The 26,123-nt window shown below is 35.8% G+C and overlaps 1 protein-coding gene and 2 pseudogenes across 4 annotated transcripts; 1 reads left to right on the top strand and 2 right to left on the bottom strand.

The window, feature by feature from the left end:
- Window positions 1–9,583: 9,583 nt before the first annotated feature.
- On the top strand, window positions 9,584–13,662 carry LOC143601139 (plant intracellular Ras-group-related LRR protein 6-like; annotated as a pseudogene). The gene is made up of 20 exons (XR_013147601.1): window positions 9,584–9,648; window positions 10,247–10,446; window positions 10,542–10,628; window positions 10,716–10,791; window positions 10,889–10,963; window positions 11,035–11,104; window positions 11,190–11,267; window positions 11,355–11,415; window positions 11,502–11,580; window positions 11,667–11,757; window positions 11,847–11,907; window positions 11,995–12,062; window positions 12,130–12,197; window positions 12,280–12,417; window positions 12,495–12,599; window positions 12,683–12,807; window positions 12,883–12,979; window positions 13,057–13,131; window positions 13,323–13,378; window positions 13,475–13,662. The product of XR_013147601.1 is annotated as a plant intracellular Ras-group-related LRR protein 6-like (transcript).
- Window positions 13,663–14,446: 784 nt separating this feature from the next.
- On the bottom strand, window positions 14,447–16,354 carry LOC143601143 (phospholipase A1-IIdelta-like; annotated as a pseudogene). The gene is made up of 2 exons (XR_013147603.1): window positions 15,780–16,354; window positions 14,447–15,427 (listed from the first exon to the last, which is right to left on the bottom strand). The product of XR_013147603.1 is annotated as a phospholipase A1-IIdelta-like (transcript).
- An 824-nt stretch (window positions 16,355–17,178) lies between these two features.
- LOC143601137 (uncharacterized) lies at window positions 17,179–18,172 on the bottom strand. 2 transcript variants are annotated; one of them, XM_077078627.1, is made up of 5 exons: window positions 18,009–18,172; window positions 17,854–17,904; window positions 17,722–17,773; window positions 17,367–17,581; window positions 17,186–17,308 (listed from the first exon to the last, which is right to left on the bottom strand). In XM_077078627.1, the coding sequence occupies exons 1-4, from the start codon at window positions 18,120–18,122 to the stop codon at window positions 17,382–17,384; spliced, it is 417 nt and encodes a 138-aa protein (XP_076934742.1). In that variant the 5' UTR covers window positions 18,123–18,172; the 3' UTR covers window positions 17,186–17,308; window positions 17,367–17,381. The 2 variants fall into 2 exon arrangements, with proteins under 2 accessions (XP_076934741.1, XP_076934742.1); XM_077078626.1 differs by having other exon boundaries at window positions 17,179–17,581; window positions 18,009–18,170.
- Between the last annotated feature and the right edge of the window lie 7,951 nt (window positions 18,173–26,123).

The following is a 26,123-nucleotide window of genomic DNA, read 5'->3' as shown; positions in this document are numbered from 1 at the left end:
GCAATGGACTTTATCACCAAGTTACCCTCGACCGCAAGCAAACATGATAGCATTTGGGTAATAGTGGATCGATTGACCAAGTCTGCCCACTTTCTGCCCATTCGTGAAACCTACCGTGTTGAACAACTTGCGCATCTATATGTCAAGGAAATTGTCTGCCGTCATGGTACCCCCTTGAGCATAATATCCGATCGCGATGGCCGTTTTATATCTCGCTTTTGGAAATCTCTCCAATCTGCGTTAGGAACTCGTTTGGACATGAGTACTGCATATCATCCTCAGACTGACGGACAGTCTGAGCGAACCATCCAAACCCTTGAGGATATGCTTCGATCTTGTGTTCTTGATTTTGGAGGTAATTGGGATTCACACCTACCTCTGATCGAGTTCTCTTATAATAACAGCTATCATTCCAGCATCGGTATGGCCCCATTTGAAGCACTTTACGGTCGAAAGTGCCGCTCACCGATTTGTTGGAACGAAGTGGGTGAAGTTCAAATCACAGGACCCGAACTAGTTCAAGAGACAACTGATAAAATCGCCAAGATCCGTGATCATCTGCTGACTGCCAGAAGCCGACAGAAGAGTTACGCAGATCGCAGGCGGAAGCCTCTCGAATTTCTAGTTGGTGATCTTGTTCTCCTCAAAGTGTCGCCCTGGAAGGGTGTTGTCCGCTTTGGGAAGAAAGGTAAGCTTGCACCTCGTTATGTTGGTCCGTTCAAGATCCTTGCGAGAGTGGGAAAGGTTGCCTACAAGCTGGACCTGCCGCCCGCGCTCAGTAACGTGCATCCAACGTTCCATGTATCCAATCTCAAGAAGTGTTTAGCTGACGAGAACCTCCACATACCACTTGATGAAGTTCAAGTTGATGAGTCTATGCATTTCGTTGAGAAGCCTGTTGAGATTATGGATCGCGAGGTGAAGCAAACCAAGCGCAGTCGCATCCCTATCGTCAAAGTTCGCTGGGAGTCCAAGCGCGGAGCCGAGTTCACTTGGGAAAGGGAAGATCAAATGAAGATCAAATACCTGCACCTTTTCTCTGCGCATCCTACTTCGAGATAAATTTCGGGGCGAAATTTCTTAAAGTAGGGGAGACTGTGGCAACTGCCCAAATCCGACCCGACCCAGGTACCCGTTTTCGGATCCAATTTTTAATATTTAAAATTTGATTATAATCTTTATAAATTTATCATATTTATATATATATATAATACTAATAATAATAATGATAATAATAATATTTCCTTTCCGCCGTCCCGCCCCTTTTTCTCTCTTGTCGCCGTCCCGCCCCTCTGCTTAACCCTTAAGCCTTGAACCCCTCTCTCAACTCTTTGCTTGTCCTTTGGTTCTTCCCGCCTAAGGATGGCTGCGCAGCTCCACGCGCCAGACTCCTTACAAGGAAGCCTGCGTGAAGACCAGCTGTTCCTGCGATACGCGAGACGAACTGTTCCCGCGGCGCGCAAAGGATTGTAGTTCTTCCCGCGGCGCGCTAAGGATTTCAGTTCTTCCCGCGGCGCGCTAAGGATTTCAGTTCTTCCCGCGGCGCGCTAAGGATTGTTCTGTCTGCCTTCGCCCTCGCGCACTCTAGCCTTCTCACGCTAGGCATTTAAGTATTTTCTCCAGTTTAAGCCAGCCTGTATGCTTTTGAAATATCTTATCTTCTGTGCTATACCTGCCAAGGTATGGGCACAGTAGGCCAGATCTGACATCTGTCCGAAAGGTCACTTTCGGCGCAGTTTGCTTACCAACCCTCTTGGTTGTTAGAAAAAGTAACTGGCATAATCTTTTAAAATCTTCTTTTCCATGTCTTGAACAGTACTTTGACTGACCCCTCCCATGCTATGAACAGTAACCTGTCAGCCTTCCCCATCCCCTGCAGCTGCCACCATATCTCTTGCTTTTGATATCTTTTGCTTTGATTTGATAAGATCTTTTTCCCCAATTCAAGGGATGTGTTCCCTAGGGTTTTCCTATAAATAAAACTAATTTCTTGGATAATTAAACACTACACTCAAACACTTAAGCACTCCCTAAAATCTTTCTCCCTTACTCTCAGCCGAAGATCCTCAGCGACGCCTCCAACTCCCCTCTTTGCAATCCGTCTTCTCTTCTTTTCTGCCCAGAAATCTCGGTAAATATATATTATATAATTTATTTTTTTTTGAATAATTTGTTTAAGTGACTTGCATATATTCAAGACATAAAAACCAATCGTTAAACCAATAACCTCTTATTTATAGGTTAACTTTCGTTTGTTTAAAAGTTGGTTCTTGCATTATCTTTCAACACACCTTTTACAAGTGAGTAATCTCGTACCTAATCCCCTTTTATTTTTAACGTTTTGGGATGTTCATGTGTTCGTACAACTTGAGTCTTAAACTTGTTTATGAAATTATGTGCGCAAAACCCATGTGTTATGGACGTTTACTAGTGTTGTATATTTGTATGTGTTGATCATTAACCGCTTTGATCGGCCTATTCCGAAGTTTTCATGGATCCATTAGACGAACACGGGAGACCATTGTTACGATTTTCTTGGTTTGTTTGCACATACACGAATGATTATTTGTTTTTGCTCGATTTGGAGCACGCTATGAACTATGAGCTATGATCTATTTAGGCTTGATCACAATCTGTTTACACACTATGTTGAACACCAGTTATACACATGTTGCGCGCAGTGCTTTGTTATTATCTATTTATATCTATTAAACTTGATTTCTCACCGACACGCAAGTGTTGACGTTTTATTTTAACACATGTTCAGGTTTGCTGTAGCTGCTTTTGGAAACTCGAGGACACGTAGGATGTTTTCTTTTACTTTGGACCTAGTTTAAAATATAACAAGACAAATTTATGTATTTGAATATTATGAGTTATGATATGTGATTTATGTTACTTTATGGTGTGTTATGCGCATGCGCAATGAAATGTATTTATTAAATATTGACACCCAAATAGTGTCACGAGTAATGAAACAATTCGTAGCGCCCCGATGTATAATCCGCCATCGGTCGGGGTGTTACACCGGCTGTGTTCATGGATCTTATGAACAGAGTTTGTAAGCCATACTTGGATAAATTCGTGATAGTATTCATCGATGACATACTTATCTACTCACGAACCAAGAAAGAACATGAACAACACTTAAAACTGATTCTAGAATTGCTAAAAGAAGAGAAGTTATATGCCAAATTTTCCAAGTGCGATTTCTGGCTTCGAGAAGTCCACTTTTTAGGGCATGTAATCAATGAGAATGGTATCCTAGTTGATCTAACAAAAATTGAAGCAATTAAGAATTGGGAGACACAAAGATCACCCACTGGAGTGCGACAATTTTTAGGATTAGCTGGCTACTATCGTAGATTCATTGAAAATTTTTCTTCTATAGCTCAACCCTTAACCCAATTAACCCAAAAAGACAAGAAATATGAGTGGACAGAAAAACAAGAAGGAGCCTTCCAATTGCTTAAACAAAAGTTGTGTAGTGCACCAATCTTGTCCTTACCAGAAGGTACCAATGGATTTGTAGTATATTGTGATGCGTCTCGCTTAGGTCTTGGCTGTGTGCTTATGCAACAAGACAAGGTGATAGCTTACGCGTCCAGACAACTCAAGGTGCATGAAAAGAACTACGCGACGCATGATTTGGAATTGGGAGCTGTTATGTTTGCTCTTAAGATTTGGAGGCATTATCTGTATGGAACCAAATGTACAATATTTACTAATCACAAGAGTCTCCAACATATCTTTGATCAGAAAGAGCTAAATATGAGGCAACGTCGATGGGTAGAATTACTCAATGATTACGACTGTGAGATTCGTTACCACAAGGGTAAAGCAAATGTTGTGGCTGATGCGTTGAGTCGAAAGGAAAGAGAAAAGCCTCTGCGTGTTCGTGCATTAGGGTTGACGATTCAAACGAGTCTTACTACTCGAATTCGTGATGCACAACGTGAAGCTTTGAAACCGCAAAATGTAAGGTTTGAGAAATTGCGAGGACTTGAAAATGAATTTGTCACAAAGTCTGATGGGACACTATACCTACTTGATCGAGTTTGGGTACCACTCTATGGAAATCTGCGTAATCTTGTTCTAGACGAAGCGCATAAGTCTGGATATTCGATCCACCCAGGATCAACCAAGATGTATAAAGATCTCCAAGAACATTATTGGTGGCCTAACTTGAAAAGAGACATAGCTGTGTATGTCAGCAAGTGCCTGACATGTTCCAAAGTGAAAGCTGAACATAGAAGACCGCCTGGACTACTGCAACAACCAGAGATCCCTCAGTGGAAATGGGATAATATTACCATGGACTTCATAACCAAACTGCCAGTTACGCCGCGAAGTTATAATGCGATTTGGGTAATTGTGGATAGATTAACTAAATCCGCTCATTTTATACCCATTAGAGAAAAAGACAGAATGGAGAAGTTAACTCAGCTGTATCTGAAAGAGATCGTAGCCAAACATGGAATACCGGTCTCAATCATTTCTGACAGAGATGGTCGATTTGTTTCTCGTTTTTGGCAATCTCTTCACGAATCCCTAGGAACTCGCTTAGATATGAGCACCGCCTATCACCCCCAGACAGACGGTCAAAGCGAGAGAACTATCCAAACATTGGAAGACATGCTGCGAGCCTGTATCATTGATTTCGGAAGTAGTTGGGATACTTATCTGCATTTAGCTGAATTCTCCTATAATAACAGCTACCACTCCAGTATTAAGGATGCACCGTTTGAAGCTTTGTACGGAAGAAAATGTCGATCTCCTCTTTGTTGGGCAGAAGTTGGAGAAAAGCAACTTACAGGTCCTGAAATTGTCCAAGAGACTACCGACAGAGTCTTTCAAATCAAGGATAGGTTAAAAGCTGCAGCCGACAGACAGAAAAGTTATGCGGATAATCGCAGGAGACCGTTGGAATTCCAGGTAGGAGACCAAGTGTTACTAAAGGTATCACCTTGGAAAGGCATAGTCAGATTTGGTAAAAGAGGAAAACTTAGTCCACGATACGTTGGACCGTTCAAAATTACCGAACGAGTAGGGTCGGTAGCCTATCGACTCGACCTACCTTCAGAACTCAGTGGAATACACGACGTGTTTCACATATCCAATCTGAAGAAATGTCTATCTGACGAATCGCTGATTGTTCCTATTGAAGACATAAGGGTTGATGGTAAGCTTCGATTTGTAGAAGAACCTGTTGAAGTCATGGACTGGAAAATCCAGAAGCTAAGGCGTAACAGGATTAAGCTTATCAAGGTTCGCTGGAATTCAAGACTTGGTTCCGAGTTCACGTGGGAACGTCAGGATCAAATGAAGGCGAAGTACCCTCACCTCTTCCCAGAAGAAACCGAAACTAGCACAACATCCTAAATTTCGGGACGAAATTTCTAAAAGGATGGGTGAATGTGACAACCGCCAAAAATTAGACTAATCTGGTAATTATCTTAACCGTAATCGTGTATTAATTAGTAAAATAAATACAAAGGAATAATATTTTTAGTCAAAGGTTTTGACTTTAGTTGAGTTTTAAAATATGGAACCCGAAAAAGTTCAATTTTGTCGTGTAGCTGACACTGTACAGATTAACACCGGGTAATATCTCAAAACGGATAAATTCATAAACGTGTCAAGATGACCTCGAAAAATAAAATTTTATGTTAGGATATTAGAGATAGTGTATAAACTTAATTTTAGAAGGTTCGAATCGCAAAAATTAGAAAGTAAGTAACCGAAAGCCAGTAGAGGACACCGTAAGAGCCCGACATTAAGTTTATCAGAAAATTTTGTTTTTAGGCAGACATTGACTGTAATCTAATTTCGCTCAAAGTCTGATAAAAATTATTAGAAACGGAAGTCGTTTGGCTAGATAAATTACGAGATACGTTAAACTTTAACACCTAGGTATTATCACATGTCATTATTCAAAACCACCTCTCCCTCTCCCTCTCCCATCTCTCTCGGCCGCCACTTACACACAACCCAACCCACCTCCCAAACCCACCAATGAAAAGCTTACATATAGGTATGCAATGATTGATAGATTACTTGGAAGCTACACACTTGGACACATGCACACCCTATACCATCCAACTCACAACCCTATACCTCTCTTTCTCCCTTCATATAACCGGCCACCCCACCACCACCTTACCATCTCACATTTTCAAATTTTTATACACACAACACTTGATTAGGAGATCTTTGGTGGAAGGTTAAGCTAATAACAAGAAGTAGGAAGCCAAAGGAAGGATTATAGCCAACACAAGGTCACATTATCACCTCCTTAGACACCAAATCCGAAACCCAAGGTAACCCACTTCAAGATTTGTGTATATTAGTTGCTATTTGATGTTTAAAGCTTGATTTTAGTATGCTTGGTAGTGTACATGTAGGTATAATATGGATATATACATGCATATGTGTGAACCGTGAGTTTACATAGGAATGTATAAGATGGGTTTTGTTGATTATAGGACTTGTTATGGTTGCATTTTAGCTTGTATAGATTGTCCATATTGATGTTACTTGAGTTTGTTTAACAAATGGGTTTAGGTATTGTTTTAATATTGGAAGTAAATGTGTAAATGGCCAAAAGATCAAAGATGGATAATGAGTAAAAATACCCATGTTAGGCCGTTAGTTTTGATTTTGGTATTGGATTGAAGTTGTAAGCTTGTTAAATGGTAAAATGGTTAAAGAAAGAATGATAATTTTGAAAACCCACATACTTGATTACTTGAAAAAGTTGTAAGTAATAATAATAATGGTTTTGAAAGGATCTTGGAAAAGGGTTGACAAAAGTGTAGGGATTTGACTTTGTTGGAAAGTTACTTACACATGCAAGTAATACAAAAATTTGATTTTGATCATAAAGCTCATACTTGTCTTATATGGATTGAAAATGACAAACTAAGTGATTGAATGGGACATATGGAAAGGAATAAAATCTACTAGAAGTACTAGGATGCATGAAACATGATAACTTAGATAAACAAGAGTTTGTGTTAAACTTACTAATAAAGGAAACTTTGTAAATTGTACAAGATGTTTTGCAAAATGATTTGATAAGTGAACATAATCTTGTGTGGATGATTAAAGACTTGTGGTTAGAATTACTTTAGTAAACTCTATTGTAAAGATTGTTAGTATGATAATAAGGTTATTAAAAATTGCTACTTACTAGTAATAGAAACTTTGTTGTTAAAGAAATCAAGAATGTGTTTGTTAAAGGATAACAATGGGATGAAATAAGATGTTAATATGGGTTAATAAGATCTGGAAATTTTGGTACATAAACACCTTGTAGAGATTGTAGAAATAACATGTATATTGTATAGTTGAAAACTTAAGCTAAGGCTTGAGCATGTGTAGTTAAAAATTTGTTTTGTGTGCATACTTGGTGCTAGATGATCAAACATGGATGTGATGATATATTACTTGTTATTATATGTATATTTGCTGTACCAAATGGTTTGGTTTTGACATTGTGACTTAAATAGCTTGTCGGTGACTTTAACGGTCGGAAAGTTCGACTTTTAAGGTGAACCGACATGAGTTTTTGGAACTGAATTAAAACAGCTCCCAAAGTCATAATATTCTTATATTTAACATAAGTTAAAGTATAAGAAAAGTCAAGAATAGCAAAACTTAAACCAACACGGTTCGTGTCGCGAAAACCGACACGAAACGTTAAAAATTGACATTTTTAAGAAATTGGCAACAAAATAAGAACCAAAACATTTTTATTGAAAAACCAATAAAACTTGACTAAAAAACTATATAAAAAGTGTTCTAGATAATTTAAAACTAAAAGTTTCATAAAAATGACAACCGGTTCGTTTTTAAGCTCAAAATCAACGAAACCGGCAAAACCGACAAAACCGATTATAATAGAGTCAAAATTTTAAATAAAATAATAACTTGAATTTTTCCAAAACACTCCAGCAACTAAAAGTAATAATTTTTATAAATTTTAATAATTAAATTAAATTATTAAATAAAACAATTATTAGTTGATTATTACTTGTTTATATTTTTAAGTATAGAATTATAAGATTATAAGTAGTAAACTTTATGTGTTATATGCTTGTGTGGATTTTTAGAATAAGAATATATATATTTTAGTCAAACCTAAAATTAACGAACGTGTACTAATATAGGAACGAGCATTTATTCGAACACTGAAATCAAAGGTGAGTTCTTCTTCCGAAAAGCATATTGTATATCTATATTCGTATTTATATATATATGTTTTGAAAACGCATTATACTACAAATTGTCGTTATTGTGGGATGAATCAATTTGGTTAAATAACTGTTAACCGAATTGAGGGCACAGAAATGTTGGTAGATCTATCGGGGTGACGCCCCCCACTTCCATTCGCGTTGGGTTAAAAGTGGGAATATTTCGAGTATGGTACGTTTCGAGTTATCAAATTGGTAGTCATACACGCGTTGTATTCTTAGCTAGTTTACAACTAACGCTTTTTGTGCTTAAAGGTAAAATGCGGGTTTCGTTATTGTGTTATACCGTGTTATGATCGGTTTTATTGGGAGTATAATGGCCATACACCATTATATTCATGTGTTGTTTATATATAAATTGTTTATATTTATATAATAAGTTTTCTTCTCAGGAATAACTCACCAACATTCGTGTTGACCCAAATATTATTTAAATATGCTTTGCAGGAAAGTGAAGGTTTCGAGGTGGCATGGAAACGAGAGCGTGGGGTGTTTGAACAAAAGTGATGTGTTGTAAACCGTGCATTAGCACGTGTAGTAAACTCTGATTTTGTAAAATATTTCTTATAATAAAAGATGATGCTTTTATTATTAAATGGTTATTATTGTTGACTATCGGCATCTGTCATAACCCGAATGAATTAAAGTTAAGACTTCCGCTGTGTTAAGTTAAGGTTTTCGGGGTATGACAAAACCCATGTGGTTAGGGGTTTAAATCTGGATGAGGATGATAAATATGTTGAGTGATGTTTGTTCGTGTTTGGGTTTGGTGGTGGGAGGATGATAGGGGTTGGCAATTTGAAGCTGGTGATGGATGGGAGTTCATTTTTCGGTGGACTGCGGCGGCGAAGGAGGATGAGAGTTTTGGAGGTTGTGAGATGATGATGATAATCTGGTATCTGCTTCTTCTTCTTGTTATTATTATTATTATTAGAGAAAATTACAAAATAATTATTATTTATCTAATTACTAAAGTGCCCTTGAACCAAACAGGTAACTTAAAAACCGGGGCTCATGTCACAATTATAAAAAAACACATTGGTAAAACAAGCGCAATTTAGTTTTCAGGGTCTTATGATGCCCCCGGTGATTTTAGTCAGGGAGGCAAATCGTAATTTTCTCAAGTATAGATGACACAAATATGAAAATAGGTACAAACGCAATTTACCAAGTGTTTGTTTGGGTAATCTTCTTTCATTATCGTCAATTTTCAAACGAAAGGGAGATACTCAATTCAAATAAAATGAATGCATCATCTTTAAATCGATGTTGATAATAATATTAATCTGATGGGAGTAAAGTAATCCAGAGAGAGAAGAGATAGATCAATGGATCGGATGCAAAAGGCCGCCAGAGCGTCTGGCTCTCTCAATCTTTCAAATCGATCTCTCAAGTAATTACTTTTCTAATAACACATTCATATTTTTAAAACACTAACTCACCAAGATCTAGCTATTAATTCAATTATTCACAGCTGCTGTTACTTAGGAAATTGTAATTTCTTCGATCTTTGATCGATTGCATGTAACGCTGTAAACAAATCGAATGAAACAAGGTCTTGATAGCGAACGGTTCACGAGACGAAATTTCTTGTACGCGTTCGTTTATTAAGAAATGAACTTGTTTGTCAACTGTTCACAAACACAAACAATGTTTTATTTGATTTGGCTAACCGAGAATGATTGGTATCAACGGTTCAGTTTAGCTACCAAGTTCGTGTTGGCGTTTATTATAACATTCATATTCATAGTTAATAGGTTTGATTAAATCTATATGGTAAGATTAGCAAATTCATTAAAAACCTTTAATGAGCAAACATAAGGAACACATTATCGGATATTCATGAACATTAATGAAGGAACATGGCCTCTGTGTATGTTCGTTCGTTTAGTTAATTGAGTGAAATTCCTTGTTCATGGGGTTCATTAATTAAACGGACGAACTTTAGTTGGTTTACGGGCACTAATTGCGTGACATGTTTTCTGTATCAGGGAAGTGCCAGATGAGGTGTACAAAAGTTTGGATGCAGTTGGTGAAGGTGAAAACTGGTGGGAGGCAGTTGAGCTGCAAAAGCTCATATTGGCCCATAACGAGATTCAATTGCTAAAGGAAGACTAAGAAACTTACCTTTGTTGTCAGTGTTGAATATTAGTCACAATAAGCTTTCTCATCTTCCCACTGCTATAGGAGAGTAAGATACTTTAAATTGTTTAAAGCCTATTAATTGAAATCGTTTATCTTTATTTGGTTATAGTGTATCTTATTCATTAATATATTCATCGGCAGGCTCAAAGCACTTAAGGCATTAGATGTGTCTAATAATTTGTTATGTGAGATGCCTGAAGAAGTTGGATCGGCGACTGCTTTGATAAAGTAGGTTTTTTTAGTTACTTTTGATTGTAAATTTGTATGAAATTATGAATATAAGTTGAATGTTTTGATGAACACGTGATTTTATAGGTTTGATTGTTCCGGTAACCAAATAAAGGATCTTCCTTGCTCTCTTGGAAACTGTGTAGATTTATCAGATCTCAAGGTTTGTTTGGCTGTATAATGCAATATGTTTTTAAGGTTTGTGATTATGAATTATGATTGATGTACTAAATTATGCTGCAAATTGTGGTTTCTTATAGGCAGCAAACAACCGCCTCACCAGTTTGCCAGAAGATCTATCCAATTGCTCAAAAATGTCAAAGTTGAATGTAGAGGTATCTCAAAATGTGGATATTGTTTCTTCATATTTTTGGTTCTGACAGGTATAAAGCATTTGTTGTTTTAGGGAAATAAGCTGACAATGCTATCTGAGAAACTGGTTACATCATGGACTTTTCTCACTGAACTTAATGCAGGCAAGTCACATGTTTTATATGGATGTTTTAGCTCATTTGGTTGTTAATAATCCTTTAATTTGTAATCATGTCTTTAATGATGCAGCAAAAAATGCACTCGGTGGTATCCCAGAGAGTATTGGAAGTCTTTCACGTCTCATTCGCCTTGACTTGCATCAAAACAGTAAGTATTTTAGGTTCCTTTTTGCCTTAAATGTTCATACTTTATATCTATATTTGGTGATACATTTTCCATGTCATTCCGGTGCAGAACTTGCATCGATTCCATCATCAATTAAGGGTTGCACTTTATTGGCAGAACTCTATATGGGGTATTTTTCTATTCTTGTGAATAAAAAGTTGAAAACTTGTTTCTTCTGATGTTTAGACTTGCATTTGACATTCTTTAAATATGTAGGAATAACTTACTGACATCATTACCAACAGAAATTGGAGAACTTATAAATCTAGGGTCGTTTGATCTTCATTCAAACAAGGTAGAAACATCATAGTCTATTTCTATTTTAATCAATGAATTTTCCAGTGTTTAATGTTTTTTTTTTTTTTTGAGAATTTGTTATAGTTAAAAGTGTATCCAGTGGAGGCATGCAAATTAAAGCTTTCAGTTTTGGATTTATCCAATAATTCATTATCTGGGCTTCCCCCTGAGATCGGTAAGGTTAGCATATTATTCATATACAAACATTATTCATTATATAAACGCTATTCAGTTGTAATGTTTGTAAATGCTATTATCACCTAGGCTTGATGACAACTTTGAGGAAGCTTGTTCTCACTGGCAATCCTATAAGGACTCTTAGAAGGTTTGAACAGTTAAACCGTGTCTTCGTTTGTTTAATATGTTTACGAAGGAAGCTAAATTTAACAAGTTTCTTGCTTTTCTTTATCAGCTCACTGGTGACAGGACCTACTCCTGCATTATTAAGGTTTCTTAGAAGTAGACTTCCAGCTGAAGAAGGTATGCATTGTTGATACAAATATTTTCATTAACATGTTGCGTGAGCTGAGATAATATTATATTGCAGAGAGTGGAACATCTGAGAGTAAAGAACAAGTTATTGCTAGAGCCTCACGGTTATCTCTTGGTTCTAAGGTTTAATCTTGTTCACTATATTGATTGATTGATAACTATATTGAGTTGATAATCATATGTTACTACTATGTTTACTTGTTAGGAACTTTGTCTAGGAGGACACAGTTGGAGTGTTGTTCCACCACAAGTATGGGAGACAAGTGATATTACAAAAGTTGATCTTTCAAACAACTTGATTGAGGATTTACCCATTCAACTTTCTTCCTGTGCTTCCATTGAGGTGATATTTATAAAATTTGGCATCTTTTAAAAAGTGTTGGTACTATATTCATGATCATGCTTCTTAACTGCTTGCAGACTTTGATTTTATCAAGAAACAAGATTAAAGAATGGCCAAGTGCAATATTGGAGTCACTTCATAAGCTTGTGTGTTTGAAGCTTGACAATAATCCACTTAGAAAGGTAAATAAATTTAGATTTTAATATTGTTGTTAATAAAGAATATTAAGCAAACAGTATCTGATTATAATATTCATCATATTTAGATTCCATTAGATGGATTTCAAACTGCTTCCAAGCTTCAGATTCTGGATCTCAGTGGCAATGCAGGCTGTTTACCGGAAAATCCTGCATTTTCTTCTTTGATCCAGTTGCAGGAACTATATTCAAGGTGATTTTGTTAAAAATAATTGCTTTTTGGTCAGAATGACTTTGTAACTCGTGAACCTTTACTTTTATCGAACAGGAGGATGCAGATTTCTGAGATCAGAGCGGATATAATAAGTTTGCCTAATTTAAGGATTCTTGATATGTGTCAAAATTCCCTACAGTTGGTTCCCGAGGTAACATTCTTCCTGGTTAAAGTTACGAGCCAGATTCGTTTAATTTAGAGTATGTTATTAATTAATATTTGTTGCAGGGTTTAAAAAATGCTACGTCTCTTCAGGAGCTTCGCCTTTCAGACAATAACATCAGCACGCTTCCTCCTGAACTGGTGTGTACAGAACCTTTTTTTTGTTTTTCAAGGTTCTTAAACCTTAATTTGTTATGTATGCATGAAATTATATCTGCTTGGCTCATTATGAGTTATGCCACTCTTTTCTGGTTCAGAGATTTATAATCTGCGCACAAAATCCGCTGGATTTTTAGCAGACGTGTCCTAATGTTGGAAGTTGGTTTTTGCAGGGTTTACTAGAACCTACTCTTCAAGTGCTGCAACTTGACGGGAATCCTTTGAGAAGGTATGATCTTATATATCTCTGCTTGATCGGTGCCAACTTTTTACTGTTTTTGCGCATATGAAGAATGATTATCTTTACTTTTTACTGTTTTTGCAGCATCCGAAGGACGATTCTTGATCGTGGAACCAAAGCTATATTAATGTACCTGAAGGATAAAATACCCTACTAGCAGTAAAACATATTCTTTGAAATAGATTCTAGGAAAGCTGTTTTGTGTGTTGTTGTGTGTTTGTGTTTGTGCTTGTATTTGTATTCTTTCTTTTTATTTTGAATGTAATGTTAAACTTAATGTTTGGTTGTTTTTTGGTACTTATGTAATGTGAATGGTCTATGTACTGAAGCCTTATCCCCTTTACCAGTTTTATGATTTGATTAACATTTCATGTTTGTATCATTGTTACAAAGATTAGCTGAAGCGGTTATGGTTAAACGTGAAAACGAACTAAGCCCGATATCAACTTGTTTAGCTAAAATAGGTTGAACTCAAGCTCGTTCACGAATGAGCTATAATATAGGCTCTAGTTCGTTTAAGCCTGATTCGGTCTGAGATTTTAGCACCTAAAGTACGCTACGATGTTCCCGCCAATACTGTGGTGGTACCGCCTCTCTCCAATAAGCATCCCATCCCCAGGTCATTTGTAATCCTGCCATGGTGATTAAATTTTGGAATAATACTCATATTTTAGTAAAACAAACATAATATACTAGTTTGAGTCGCGTGTAAAGCACATGTAATTCGTGAAAATACAATATTTAATAAATAATCGACATAAAATAAACAATAAATATATCAATTTTAAAATAAACAATACACTATTAGACCTGTTTATCATTAATATAATTAGACCTTTAAAAAACTAATTGTGTAAATTGCTAACAATGAAAGTTGAAGCATTTGTATATATGACCTTCAAAAAACTGAGCGGCCTGAGCTCCCGATTAGTGGTGCGCTCGACGTGTAAACACACCTAGACACAAATACACTTTACAGATTGTTGAGGTCGTCTCTTTAAGAACATGATATAGCTAGTAAACTCAACCGTTCAAGCACAAGACACGCATAAACGATCATCAAACATTTGGTACATTAACAAGTAGCTCACCAACAATTCAGCTCGACTCGTTTACACCCCAATGGTGGTTGACTATCACAACATCAAACATGTTTGCTACAAAACAAATTGCTTATTGAACAAACTACAAATCATACCACAAATACAAATCAAATTACAATATTGAACACCAACGGTTAGGACGATTTACAACCGCAACTTCTGTAACCGGAAGGGCTGCTACCGGTTCCAGAACCGGAATATCCAGTTCATCTGGTTCTGGAACCGGAATGTCTTCCGCATCAGGTGGGTCCAAAACCCACTCACCATTTGCATTCAGAACCATACCTTTGTTCTTTTCAATCCACCATGAACCCGGTACCAAATACTCCTCCTTCAAAAACTCGCTCGACTTATTAACCAACGCCAAACTCCTCGGCACCTTCAACTCGAACTCCCCGTCCGCCCCGTTCCAACCCGCCACAACATGCAGCATTCCCTGCAAGTTATGCCAGTCGCCGTATCCTAACAACCGATTTCCTCGTATCGATTTCAAACGGTACCCCGGAGTCCACGTATCCTAACAACCGGCTCGGGTAAAGCGGAATGAGGTCAATCTTGTTTCTAATGTGTAGGACCTTGACATTAGGAAATTGATTCAAACGGTCATTGAATGCTTTGTTGCCTATTTGTGGTGACCCGAAAACAAAAGCTGCAATGGGTACTGTGATGCCGTTTTCGGCTAGATCAAAGGCGGATACGATTGATAAACTCGCACCCAGGCTGTGCCCGGTGATGACTATGCTGACTTCTTCGGTTTCGTACTTGCTCACCAACTGTCTGATAGTCGTTAAAACTTGTGTTCTCGCGCTTGCTTTAGTGAAAGACGAGTTTGGATCGTCTGAAACGTAGATCGTTAACCAACCACGCATAACTTTTGGCGTGTCTTCGTCATCGCTATCGTTGCTGCTGCTACCAGCATCGCCAGTTTCAGTAGCTGTTTCGCGTATAGAGTATACGTTAGAGCATATAACCGAATTAACCGATGGTTCGGTTAAGTCATAACTGAATAACTGAAAATTGTGGTTCAGTTATGATTTTAATGTATGATGTAAACTAACTGAATTAACTAAACTACACCAACTATATATAAACTAATGTAGTTTTAATATTTTTGTAGTTCATTTGGTTTCTAACAAAAGTTTAAATAGTTTTAGCTCATGTCAAAAGTTTTGCTTTAGCGGTTAATGAACCGAACGGAACCGAACCGAATTAACTGCCAATAACCGATTGACCAAACTCAATTAGTTATGGTTTTTTGATGACCGAATTACCCGACCCGTGCTCACCCTTAGTATACGCTTTCTGTCGTAACAGTGGTCCAGCAGACTCGGCATCAGCTCCCAACACATCAATCCACTCCAAATCCCGACTAGTTCCCCTCCACGCGATGTAAATCTCCCTTCGGCCTAACTTTTTACTAACCTCATCGCTTGTGATCGCTATGTACCCAATCCAGTTACTCTCCCTGTCCCATGACTCCCGGGACCAAGAGTTTAGCCGTGGCGTAGATGAAGGAGGCGACTTGGTAATCCGAAGGGGATGGCTGCAGCATGACTTTGTGGAAAAATGACTTCTTGCCATAACGGCTGCTGCTCGCGTACTTGGAGTTGTTGTCGTTGTTGAAGGCGTCATAGGTGGCTTGGCAGAAGTCGCCGCAACGGAGGATGAGTGTTCGGAGAGTGATGTCTAATGGGTCAAGAAGGCCTTCCCAGTTCTTGCTTCCGAGGATCTCTAGCCATGGAGTTGTGGATTCCATTGGGTGGTGAATGAGTGTATGATTTTGGTGGTATGCATGTATTTTATATATTGTGGGGCAACAAGAGGACTATTTCACGTGAAAAATCTATCATCTTATCCCAAGTTGCAAGGATTCGCACAATCTCGTGTTACATGTGAACATGAATAAACTGATCAGCAAACCATTTGACGATCTGTAGAACCTCGTGCATATGACACGACAGCGTCTATATTATAATTAGCGAGATTTTTACTTGGTATGATTAATTATGATTATAGGATGGACACTTGATTCATATAACATTTAATAAACAAAAAAGAAACCACTATTAAGACCAATAAAAATAATAGTGCTAACTTTATCAAAAGTGTCGTTATATTAACTTTATTAAGACATAATAATTGTATGAATGAATCCAAAAGTGCATTTGTCATGACATATGTTTTAGTCAAAATTTAGCATAGAAAGAGTTACATATTTAATTTATTTTATATATGTTTTAGTCAAAATTTAGCATAGAAAGAGTTACATATTTAATTTATTTTATAAATGTGATGGATATGTTAATAATTAAATATCTATACAAACTCTACTGGTGTTATCCATAATAATATTCCTGATGAGCTATAGCTTAGTTGACCTCTAGAACAAGGGGTGTGTACAAGTCAATCTGAATTAGTTTGGACTAACTGAACCAAACTGAAATTTGGGTCTTTTGGTTTCATGAAATCGATCGGTTTCGGTTTTACGTATGGGTTCGATTTGGTTCGCTTATGGGTGCTGGTTACGGTCTTACGGATTACGTTTGGACTTGAATAAAGTTGGATTTTGGCCTTAACTTTGTATTTAAGTTTTCACTAAATCAGTTCTAATATTGAATTTTGGCCTTAACTTTGCTCAATAAACTTATATTTCCATTTGGCTGTATCTTTGGTATCAATAGCAAATGATAGATAAAAACTTACAACATTGCCATCATACCCTCTAAAACAAGTGCAGAGGAAGAAAACAAGTTTTGCTTAACTAAGTGTTAACATTGCATCTATTAGACAATAGTAAATACCCGTATCATCAAACCTATATCAAACAAAACAGATTATATTGTCACCTCTAATAAGATTGACACGACTAGAACCTTTCTTTGCTTGGACTACACTGGTTCCATGCTACTCTGTTCAACTGTTGACTCGGTTTGACCATCTGATAACAACTTAAACCTGAGAATCTTTTGAAGTTGACAAACAGGTTTGACTTGCTTCTTAGGAACCTGATTTGGATTGATTATAGATTTCCCGGAAATAAGATTTGCTCCAGATGGTCCTCTTTCTTCATGGACCTCAGCAGGAGCATCTGCAACCGACATTTATTTAATCAGTTACATTTCAAAACATAAAGTTAACAGGTTGAACGTATAATTCAAAACCATAACCTCTGTACACTGCACAGTGCACAGACACAAAGGTTTTGGTTTTTTTAAGGATTCAACTAACCATTTTCACTAAAAACAATGCATGTCCCGACAGTTTCCTCGTACTCGCCAATCTGCAAAATCCATAATCAACACGTAAAGTAATATACGTCTAGCAGACTAAAAAATATGTGCATATGAAGTGATTTATTACCAGCTTTATTTTGTCATCAATAATTAGAATTGGGTTTAATGTGTCCAAGCCCTACATTAAAACAAAACAAGTCATCAAAAGTTCAAAAGATACAGAAACTAACCGAAATGAGACATTTTTAACATTTACTAATTACGAAAGTTTGGCATGCGTACAGAGAGAACGTAAGGAGCATTAGGCGGAATGTGAATTTGCTCAGAAACTGCATCCAAGTCCAGAATAACATATTCAGCTTCTTCACCTTCCACTTGATCATCGGACGTTGCCATAACTTTGTAAATCTGTATACGAAAGATAGCCTTAAGTACAGTAACACTTAGTTGTAAACATTTTAGCAATGAATCTCTGTATAAGTTCACATGAATTGACAGCAAAATTTTAAAGAGATAATTGCATATTTCCACCTCCCTAACTTATTAAATGCATATTTACCCCTCCTTAACTTTAAAAATGGAAAACTTCCCCTTTTGATTTATTTTATTAGAAATAGTTTATATAATGACTATTTTACCCTTAATGTAACTAAAACTTTAAACCGCTTATTTACCCATTTTAACTCTTTTTTTTGTGTGTGTATTTTTACCTATTGCTTGCGGTTTTACTAAGATTGTATATGTTGTTCAAAAGGCTCGCGGCTTGTAGCTCGCTCGATAAAGGCTCGAATAAAACTAGCTAAAAAAAACTTGATTTGATACGACTTGAGCCTAGCTCGACCCAGCGTGGCTCGGCTCGTTGGCTCGATCTTAGGCTCGTTTGACTTCAAGATCGAGCTTGAGCCAAGCCGAGCTGCCTAATTTACTTTCGAGCTCGAGCTCGAACCCACCCTGGCTCGACTCGTGAACAGTACACACACACACACACACACATATATATTTCCTAACCAGATTGTTTGTGTAAAAAGCTGAAAGAACAAGAAAATTAAGACGTTAACTTCATTAAATCCACTATATCTATATATGTATCATGAATTTTCAAATCTTGATTAACGGGTTGACACGAAAACAATGAAATCATTACTGAAACAAAATCAAATTATCCAATTTCTAGTTGTTAGCATATCCATCCACAATCCAAAGAAATGTATAAAGGGTTTGAATTTGGATGTTTTCAACACAGGGGAGGGGAACGTACTACTGCTAATTAGAAGAGGAACGGAGGTCACTCGAGCAATAGTTAAGATTGGAGGAACCTTTAAGACGTCAACGACAGAGGAGCTCGAGTTGCAATCTGCAGCATTATCCTCCACCAGGCAGCAGCTGGAGCTCGCAGACAGTGCTCTAGGTTTTACGATCCCGGGGAAGCCATTTATGGCGATGGAGCTGATGATCGGTCGATACCGGGGTATATTTTGTTAGGGTTTTTTAGTTTGGGTAAAATAAAAGAATAATTTCCAATGGGAGTTTGAGGCATTTGCTAGAATATCAAAACCTAGTTATTATTAGTTCATAATAACATAATAATACATTAGGTTCAATCAGTTGACTAATAATGGGATCAACACTTTGGTTCCAAGCTCAAACAGTACTTCTTAATTAGCCCTGAAGTTGAAACCTAAACTCCCATATTTTATTATTATTATTATTTGTTACAAGAAGAAAGCAAAATTCTAACATAACAAAACTTACCGATGAAGCGGTATTCAATTCAAAGCAAAACACCGTTCGACGGAACACAGCGTCTGTCTCATACGATTCAACGACAAGTCGAGGATATGGGTAAATAGTAAATGCTTGCTCTGTTTCCGGGTCGGGTGGGTACTGGAAACTGGTATCAAATAGGCCCAAAATGTGGCCCATTCCACTAGGCCCAGCTTGATAATAAGTGTTTTCATATATCGTTGCTTGTATTCATCCCACTAAGGTAGTGGGCCTTAGAGATGTACAAATCAGGTTTTTTAAATACCAGTCGGGTATGGAACCGGGTTCAAGTATGATTGGGTATTAGCAATACCCGGGTTGGATTCGGGTCCGGGTATTGTGTCTAAAACCATACCCTATTCATTGGGTTCGGGTCGGGATACAACCGGATATCGAATACCTTATTTTCGGGTATTGAAAAAAACCATATTTTCATGTTTTTACAGGTATTTTTTTGGTATAGATTGAATTTTTTAAACGGTTGCACATTTTAGGGATTATTTTCATGTAATTTTGGGTATTTGAAAAACCCAGTTTCAGGTATTAGAAAAACTCGGTTCCAAGTATGGAACCAGTTTCAGGTATTACCAAGTACAAATCGGGTCCGGTTTGGGTATGGATTCGAGTACAAAAATGGTTCCGGGTTTTTTTCGGATCCAGTTTCGAGTTCGGGTTTTTCGTTTACCTCTAGACCTGGTCACCTAATAAAATATTTATTTATTTCTAGATTCATATATATTTATATAAAATTTTTATATATTTCTTCTTTTTAAATCAACTAAAAAATTCAATCTATATTTACGTGAAAAGGCAGCAATGGTTTCTGCAAGGGGTGCTACACAGTTTCTATATTGAATACTAGGGTATAGCCCGTGTTACACACGGGTGAAAAAACATGTCAACAAACATAATAAATTTAAACAACAAATTCAAGCAACACAAAACTTATTCAAACTTTCGGACCAAAACGTTAACCATTACATTGTCTAGATATTAAAAGTTAAAAGTTACAATAAGTTAATGTACATCGAACAACAAAAAAACATCAACAAAAGAAATAAACATGATCTTTCATATTAAACCACCATCAACTTCTTCAAACATTCTACCAAAAGAAACTCATTTTGCTTCACCACCTGAAAATATAATAAAACAATAGCATCCAAATTAAATATACCATTAAAATAATAACATATTTAATAATGAAAGCCCGTGTTACACACGGATGAAAGTTACAATAAAAGTAAAAAAAAAATATTACATGTAATACGTAAATTGAGTTATATTATATAATGATTTTTATTTATGACTTTTATAATAAGTTTTTGATATATTTATACATTATTAATTATAAATTATAATTTGCAAACCAAACCTTGGTGTTTGATTTATGCCGATATTATTATACATTTTATGTGTATAAAATGATTTTTAGAACAAAATGTTAGATCAATTTAACATTTAAACTTATAATTTGTAACCTTGACAGTGACCAGTATTCTCAAATTACTTACTTGTGCTTTAGCAAATACCTAATATTCCCTTACGTTCAAAATATATATTTCCATTCACCTGCAAACAAACCTAAAATACCTTGCAAGCAAACCTAAAATACTCTGAAAACAGGTTAAAAGTAGTTCAAATATACTTGAATGCAATCTTCAAAATCACTTAGCTGCTAATTAACCCATTAAATGCTTCTTAATGGATTTTTTTTACAAAGTTAACATTTTTATTTAAAATTCTCTCTACAAAAGTGATCATGGTCATCATAATTTTTCAAACTAAGAGCAACTAACATAAGAGCCCCATAATGTATCGGGTGATAGTAAAAAACGTTAGTTTTACATAAAACAAAATAACTTTTTAAACATACTAAAAGTAACTACACGATACCAAAAGCAAACACATAAATACGAAAGGTATGATAAAGAAAAATAGCTTATAAACAAAGACCACACTTTGTTATCTTCTTCTGTTACAGTGTCACCTTTGTTCCAGTGTAATCCAAGTCCACTTAACCAATAGCATATCATCTACAACCTACATTGCAACCAAGGTTAATCTTTTGTATTTGATTTTCCTATATTAGGCATAACGGAAAGATAAGTAACAATTGTTGTACAAATAAAACCTTATAATAACTTAATAAATATTTTTTAAATCAAGCAATAAGCATAAATAACAGCTAATGTGTAAATAAAAATATATTTGGGTTACTAATAAATTACCTATTCATCGATTAAGATATTCTCAATGGACCATTATCATTGGGTTTGTTATCCTTTAAATACCATAACTTCATTATACGCACCTTCAAGACATAGTCGTTCATAAAAACATCGAGTTCACTCAACATCGTTATCTTTTGTTGTTTCATTGGCGCTGCTTGTAAAGATTACAACAGTGTTTACAAAAAAGAAAATAGAAGATTATTCAACTTTAAGAATAAAAGACAACATCAATAAATAGTATATATGACAAAGGAAATAATGATTTAAATAGCTATATACTTACATTAACGCATTTTCAGATGGAATGAAAATAAGTTGTGAAAATGTGTTGTGAACTTGCGATACTGCAGTGTTATATATAGGGAGGTAACCGTGTTTTATTTTTGCTAATTGTTTGATAAATATAGAAGTTGTTTTGATTTTTGAAGGTTTTTAATTTTAGGATTGCTATATATAAAATTAAATGAAATAAACAGTTGTAATTCTATTTTGAGAATATATTTAATCTTTAGTCAAACCGTTTTAAATTAATGTTTATGTTAACAAAAAATTGTAAAGCGTAAACCGAGATTTTTGCTAAAATAAAACTTTGAAGTTGTAAACATTTATTTTCAAAAAGTTTGATTAATCGTTCGAATTTGAAACTATGGATACATTTAAAGTCAACTGTTTTAAAAGATAAAGATAATAATAATAAAAATAATAATAATAATAATAATAATTTAAATTCTACATTAATCTTACAATTTAAATGTACATATTGATTGACATATATATATATATATATATATATATATATATATATATGCTAATATGCTAAAGTGAATATATATGAAGAAACAACAAAACAAACAAAATGCTTACCTCAATTAAAAATTTAATAAACAAGTATGGCAAATGCGGTAAGCAGCAAAAATAAAACTAAGAAAAATAAGTAAAGTAACTAAAAACATATATTAGTAATAGAGAAATTCAATTGTTGTTGTTAGGGTAGATATAACAGCCTAAAGAATCTCAATCTCTACCAAAGTTCTCGAATTTCAAGTTAACGATACATATGAAAACAATCAAGAAAAATAATCTTGTGTGAGTAACATTTGAAGACCACACTTGTGTATTACCTAAAATTATCTATTTGACCTAAATTTAACAAATATTTCATAATAAAAGTCAAAAGTGTTAGTAATAAACTACACCAATTCATAAGAAAGTTATAAGATTCATTACTTCAACTTGCAAATTGGTATAAAACTGCCAAAACTTAAAAAAAAACCCATACTTGCAACAATGCAATAACTCTCTAGTGGCTAGGTAATCAACAATACAATTATTTAAGCTCATCAACATTAATATTGTAATTTAAGGGTAAGAAAAACAGTAATCGTGATGATTGTTCAAACGAACTTCATACAAAATTCGATTCCGACATAAATATTAAAAGTAATCGATTTGCTAGAAAATCAACGTCACAAATATAAAACGAAAACTGAAACTGATGCCAATAATGAAACATAATATTCAGTTATACCTGACAGCTAAAGGTTAATTAATTTGATCTTGTTTGGATTGAAGGGCAACCTATGAGCAATGCTGTTTAGATCCAAGAGAAACCCTAATTCGATTAACAGATGAATTCAAAATTAGGCCTTTAACCATAAATCAATTAAAAAATATATCGATTAGATGGAGATTAGATGGAATCACACCTGAAATCGATTTGATGTTGGCGACAAAGATCGATACATGGGAGACAGAGGGAAGAGAATATAGCTACGGTTCCTAGGGAGAGAAAGCAGGGAGTAGATATATTCTAAATGGGTTGAAAGAGAAATGAAGGAGCATATGTATTGATTTAATAGTATTGCTAGATTTATATTTCAACTAATTGAACATCAGTAGTCCTTGGTTGGTTGGCCATTGTTGCATTTGTTAAGTTTCCATCTCGGAATTGTGCCAGGGTTCGATTCCCATTATTAACATCATTTTTTATTTAATAATATACAAGATAGGAAACGAAATAGATGACTTGGAATGATGTGGCATTGATGTGGAGAGGCTAGTTGAATGACATGTGGACAATATGTATTGCTTTAATAGTATTGTGAGATTGTGTTTAATTAGGTGAAATACTACACAAGTCAAAAATGGAATTTGTTACTGGAATGGAATGAATGGATTTGTATCCTCTTTCCGATTAAAAGCCCCAAAATTTCAGTTTGAAATTTGGAAAAAAATTAATGTAGAGTTTAAGTTTTTTTTAAAGGTGGTTTAATGAAAACAAATAGTGTGAAAGTTGAGATCTGTGACATATATTTTCTAGGAAAATTGGTTTTAAATAATCCAAACTATGGCCTATTGGTAAATATCCATCTCAACTTTACACTTGCCTGCTGGCAGTACCAACTACTTATGTATTTGTTTTTAACGGGCCGCGACTAACGGATGTTAACTCCGTTAGTCTTTTTCTGACGTGGCCATCCGAGTTGTCAAAAATTAGATTACGTGGACGTCTGCGTGGCTGGCTGATTGTGTATAACGTATATGTGTAACATTACGTGGCGTCTCTCACTTTATACAATCTGTAACTCAATACAAATCCCTAACTCAATACAATCCCTAATTCTATCTCAACAATCCCTAATACTTTGTAGACGAAGAACGAACCCTAATTGCTCGATGATTGAACATCATTAGGGCCAGACGATTGAAACAATGGGTGATAATATCAATATCGACTTCAAGACTAGTGGGAAATTTGATGTCAATCCTCCTAAATTAAGGTATGTTGGGGGGGGGGGGGGGGGGGGAACAACATCATTAGGGTTAGATGTTGATAAGCTCTCATATTTTGAGATACTAGGTTATGCAATGGATTATGGTTCATATGAAAAGAAGGAGGATTTGCTCTTATATCGCTTAATACCTGATGATGGTCGGGTAAAACATTTAAATAGTGATGGAGTAGTAAACGAGATGGCATCTCTGCTTGGAGCTGATGAAAGGTTAGTTATATACGTTCAAATCGAAAAACTAAGGAAACCCAAACCACAACCAAGTAGCCTTGAATCCCAGCCCACTAACACTCCATCCCAGCCCACTAACACTGAAGCCCAGCCCATTATGCAGCCCACTAGCCCCCTATCTCATCCAACAATGCATAGTAAACCACAATCCTAGCCAACCATTTCTCATCCAACATTGAGTCCTGTGAGGTACAGTAAGCTTACAGCAAGAAAACAGGTATTTCCAGCTTCACCACCTAGTCAACTACCACAAATTATCAGTACTTCACCACCAATTGAATTACCACCAGTTACAAACACTTCACCACCAATTGATAGTAGTTCAGATGAGTTAGATGAAGACTGTGATGATTCTGATGATGAGTCTTACAATGTTAATTTGGATGATGATGAATCTGATGATGAAGAGCTGAGAGATTCAATTGTTTCAAGAAAACAAGTACGTGAAGAGGTTTTTGCAATTCAAAATAAGGTGCTTGAGGAATGCTTGAAAGAAACTGGTAAATTGGTTGAGGAAGGTTTGAAAGAATCTGGTGATGCAGGGCCCTCATATGTAGAAACTTACAGCAGCTATGAGGATTCAGATGGTGATGTTAACTCACCTGAAGAGAGTGAAGATGATAACATCAAAGGGAACAAGTACAAACAAGATGTCCCAGTTGTAGGTCACCAAACTGAGTGGGAAAATTTCAAGTGGGTTGTTGGTATAAGGTTCCCTACTAGGGATGCTTTTAAAGATGCTGTTAGGAAATATGCTGTGACAAATGATAGAAATTTAGTCATTAGTGACAGTAACAAGAATAGAGGTGGGAGATTGCATATCAAGTGTGTGGCAGGGTGTCCTTTTAATTTGTATTGTTTATTTCATAAGGGAAAAAGTTGCTATATTGTTAAAGGAGTAAAAGGCAAGCACAACTGCCAAAGGAACATGACAAGGAATAGGCAATTGACATCTACATTCATTGGTAATGAGTTTATGTAATGTTCAAGGCAAAACCTAATTGGCCTGCTGCAGACATTCAAACAACTGTTAGAGAAAAGTATAAGGTGATCATTAATAAATGGATGGCTTATAATGCTAAAAGGAGTGCTTATAAGAAGCTTCATGGGTCAATGAGGGACCATTATAGTAAACTTGGATCATATATAGCAGCTTTAAAGAATGCAAACCCAAGTTCAACATTTGAACTCCTAACTGCCTCACCAGGGTTCCTTAGGGAGGATTCAGATGCATCTTCATCATTGGAGACTTTTTTCAGGTACAATCTCATTTTCATTAGAGTTTATTAAGTTCATCTTGATCATTAGAGTTTATTTTCAGGTTGTTTGTGTGTTTTGATGGTTTGAAGAAGGGATTCCTAGCATGTTGTAGGAAG

Source organism: Bidens hawaiensis, unplaced genomic scaffold (assembly GCF_021521415.1).
Source record: "Bidens hawaiensis isolate Kalapana, Puna unplaced genomic scaffold, B.hawaiensis_p1.1 tig00055738_1, whole genome shotgun sequence".
Taxonomy (NCBI): domain Eukaryota; kingdom Viridiplantae; phylum Streptophyta; class Magnoliopsida; order Asterales; family Asteraceae; genus Bidens; species Bidens hawaiensis.
Note: the sequence above shows the minus strand (reverse complement) of the source record. Positions and strands in the feature narration are given on the sequence as shown.

What these genes read in the sequence shown, in the direction of transcription:
- LOC143601137 (XM_077078627.1), bottom strand. Translation starts at nt 18,122, where the DNA reads ATGGCAACGTCCGATGATCAAGTGGAAGGTGAAGAAGCTGAATATGTT. An exon ending in ATGCTCCTTACGTTCTCTCT is followed by an intron (nt 17,905 to 18,008) that starts GTACGCATGCCA and finishes GTTTTAATGTAG; the next exon opens with GGCTTGGACACATTAAACCC. An exon ending in TTGATGACAAAATAAAGCTG is followed by an intron (nt 17,774 to 17,853) that starts GTAATAAATCAC and finishes TGGATTTTGCAG; the next exon opens with ATTGGCGAGTACGAGGAAAC.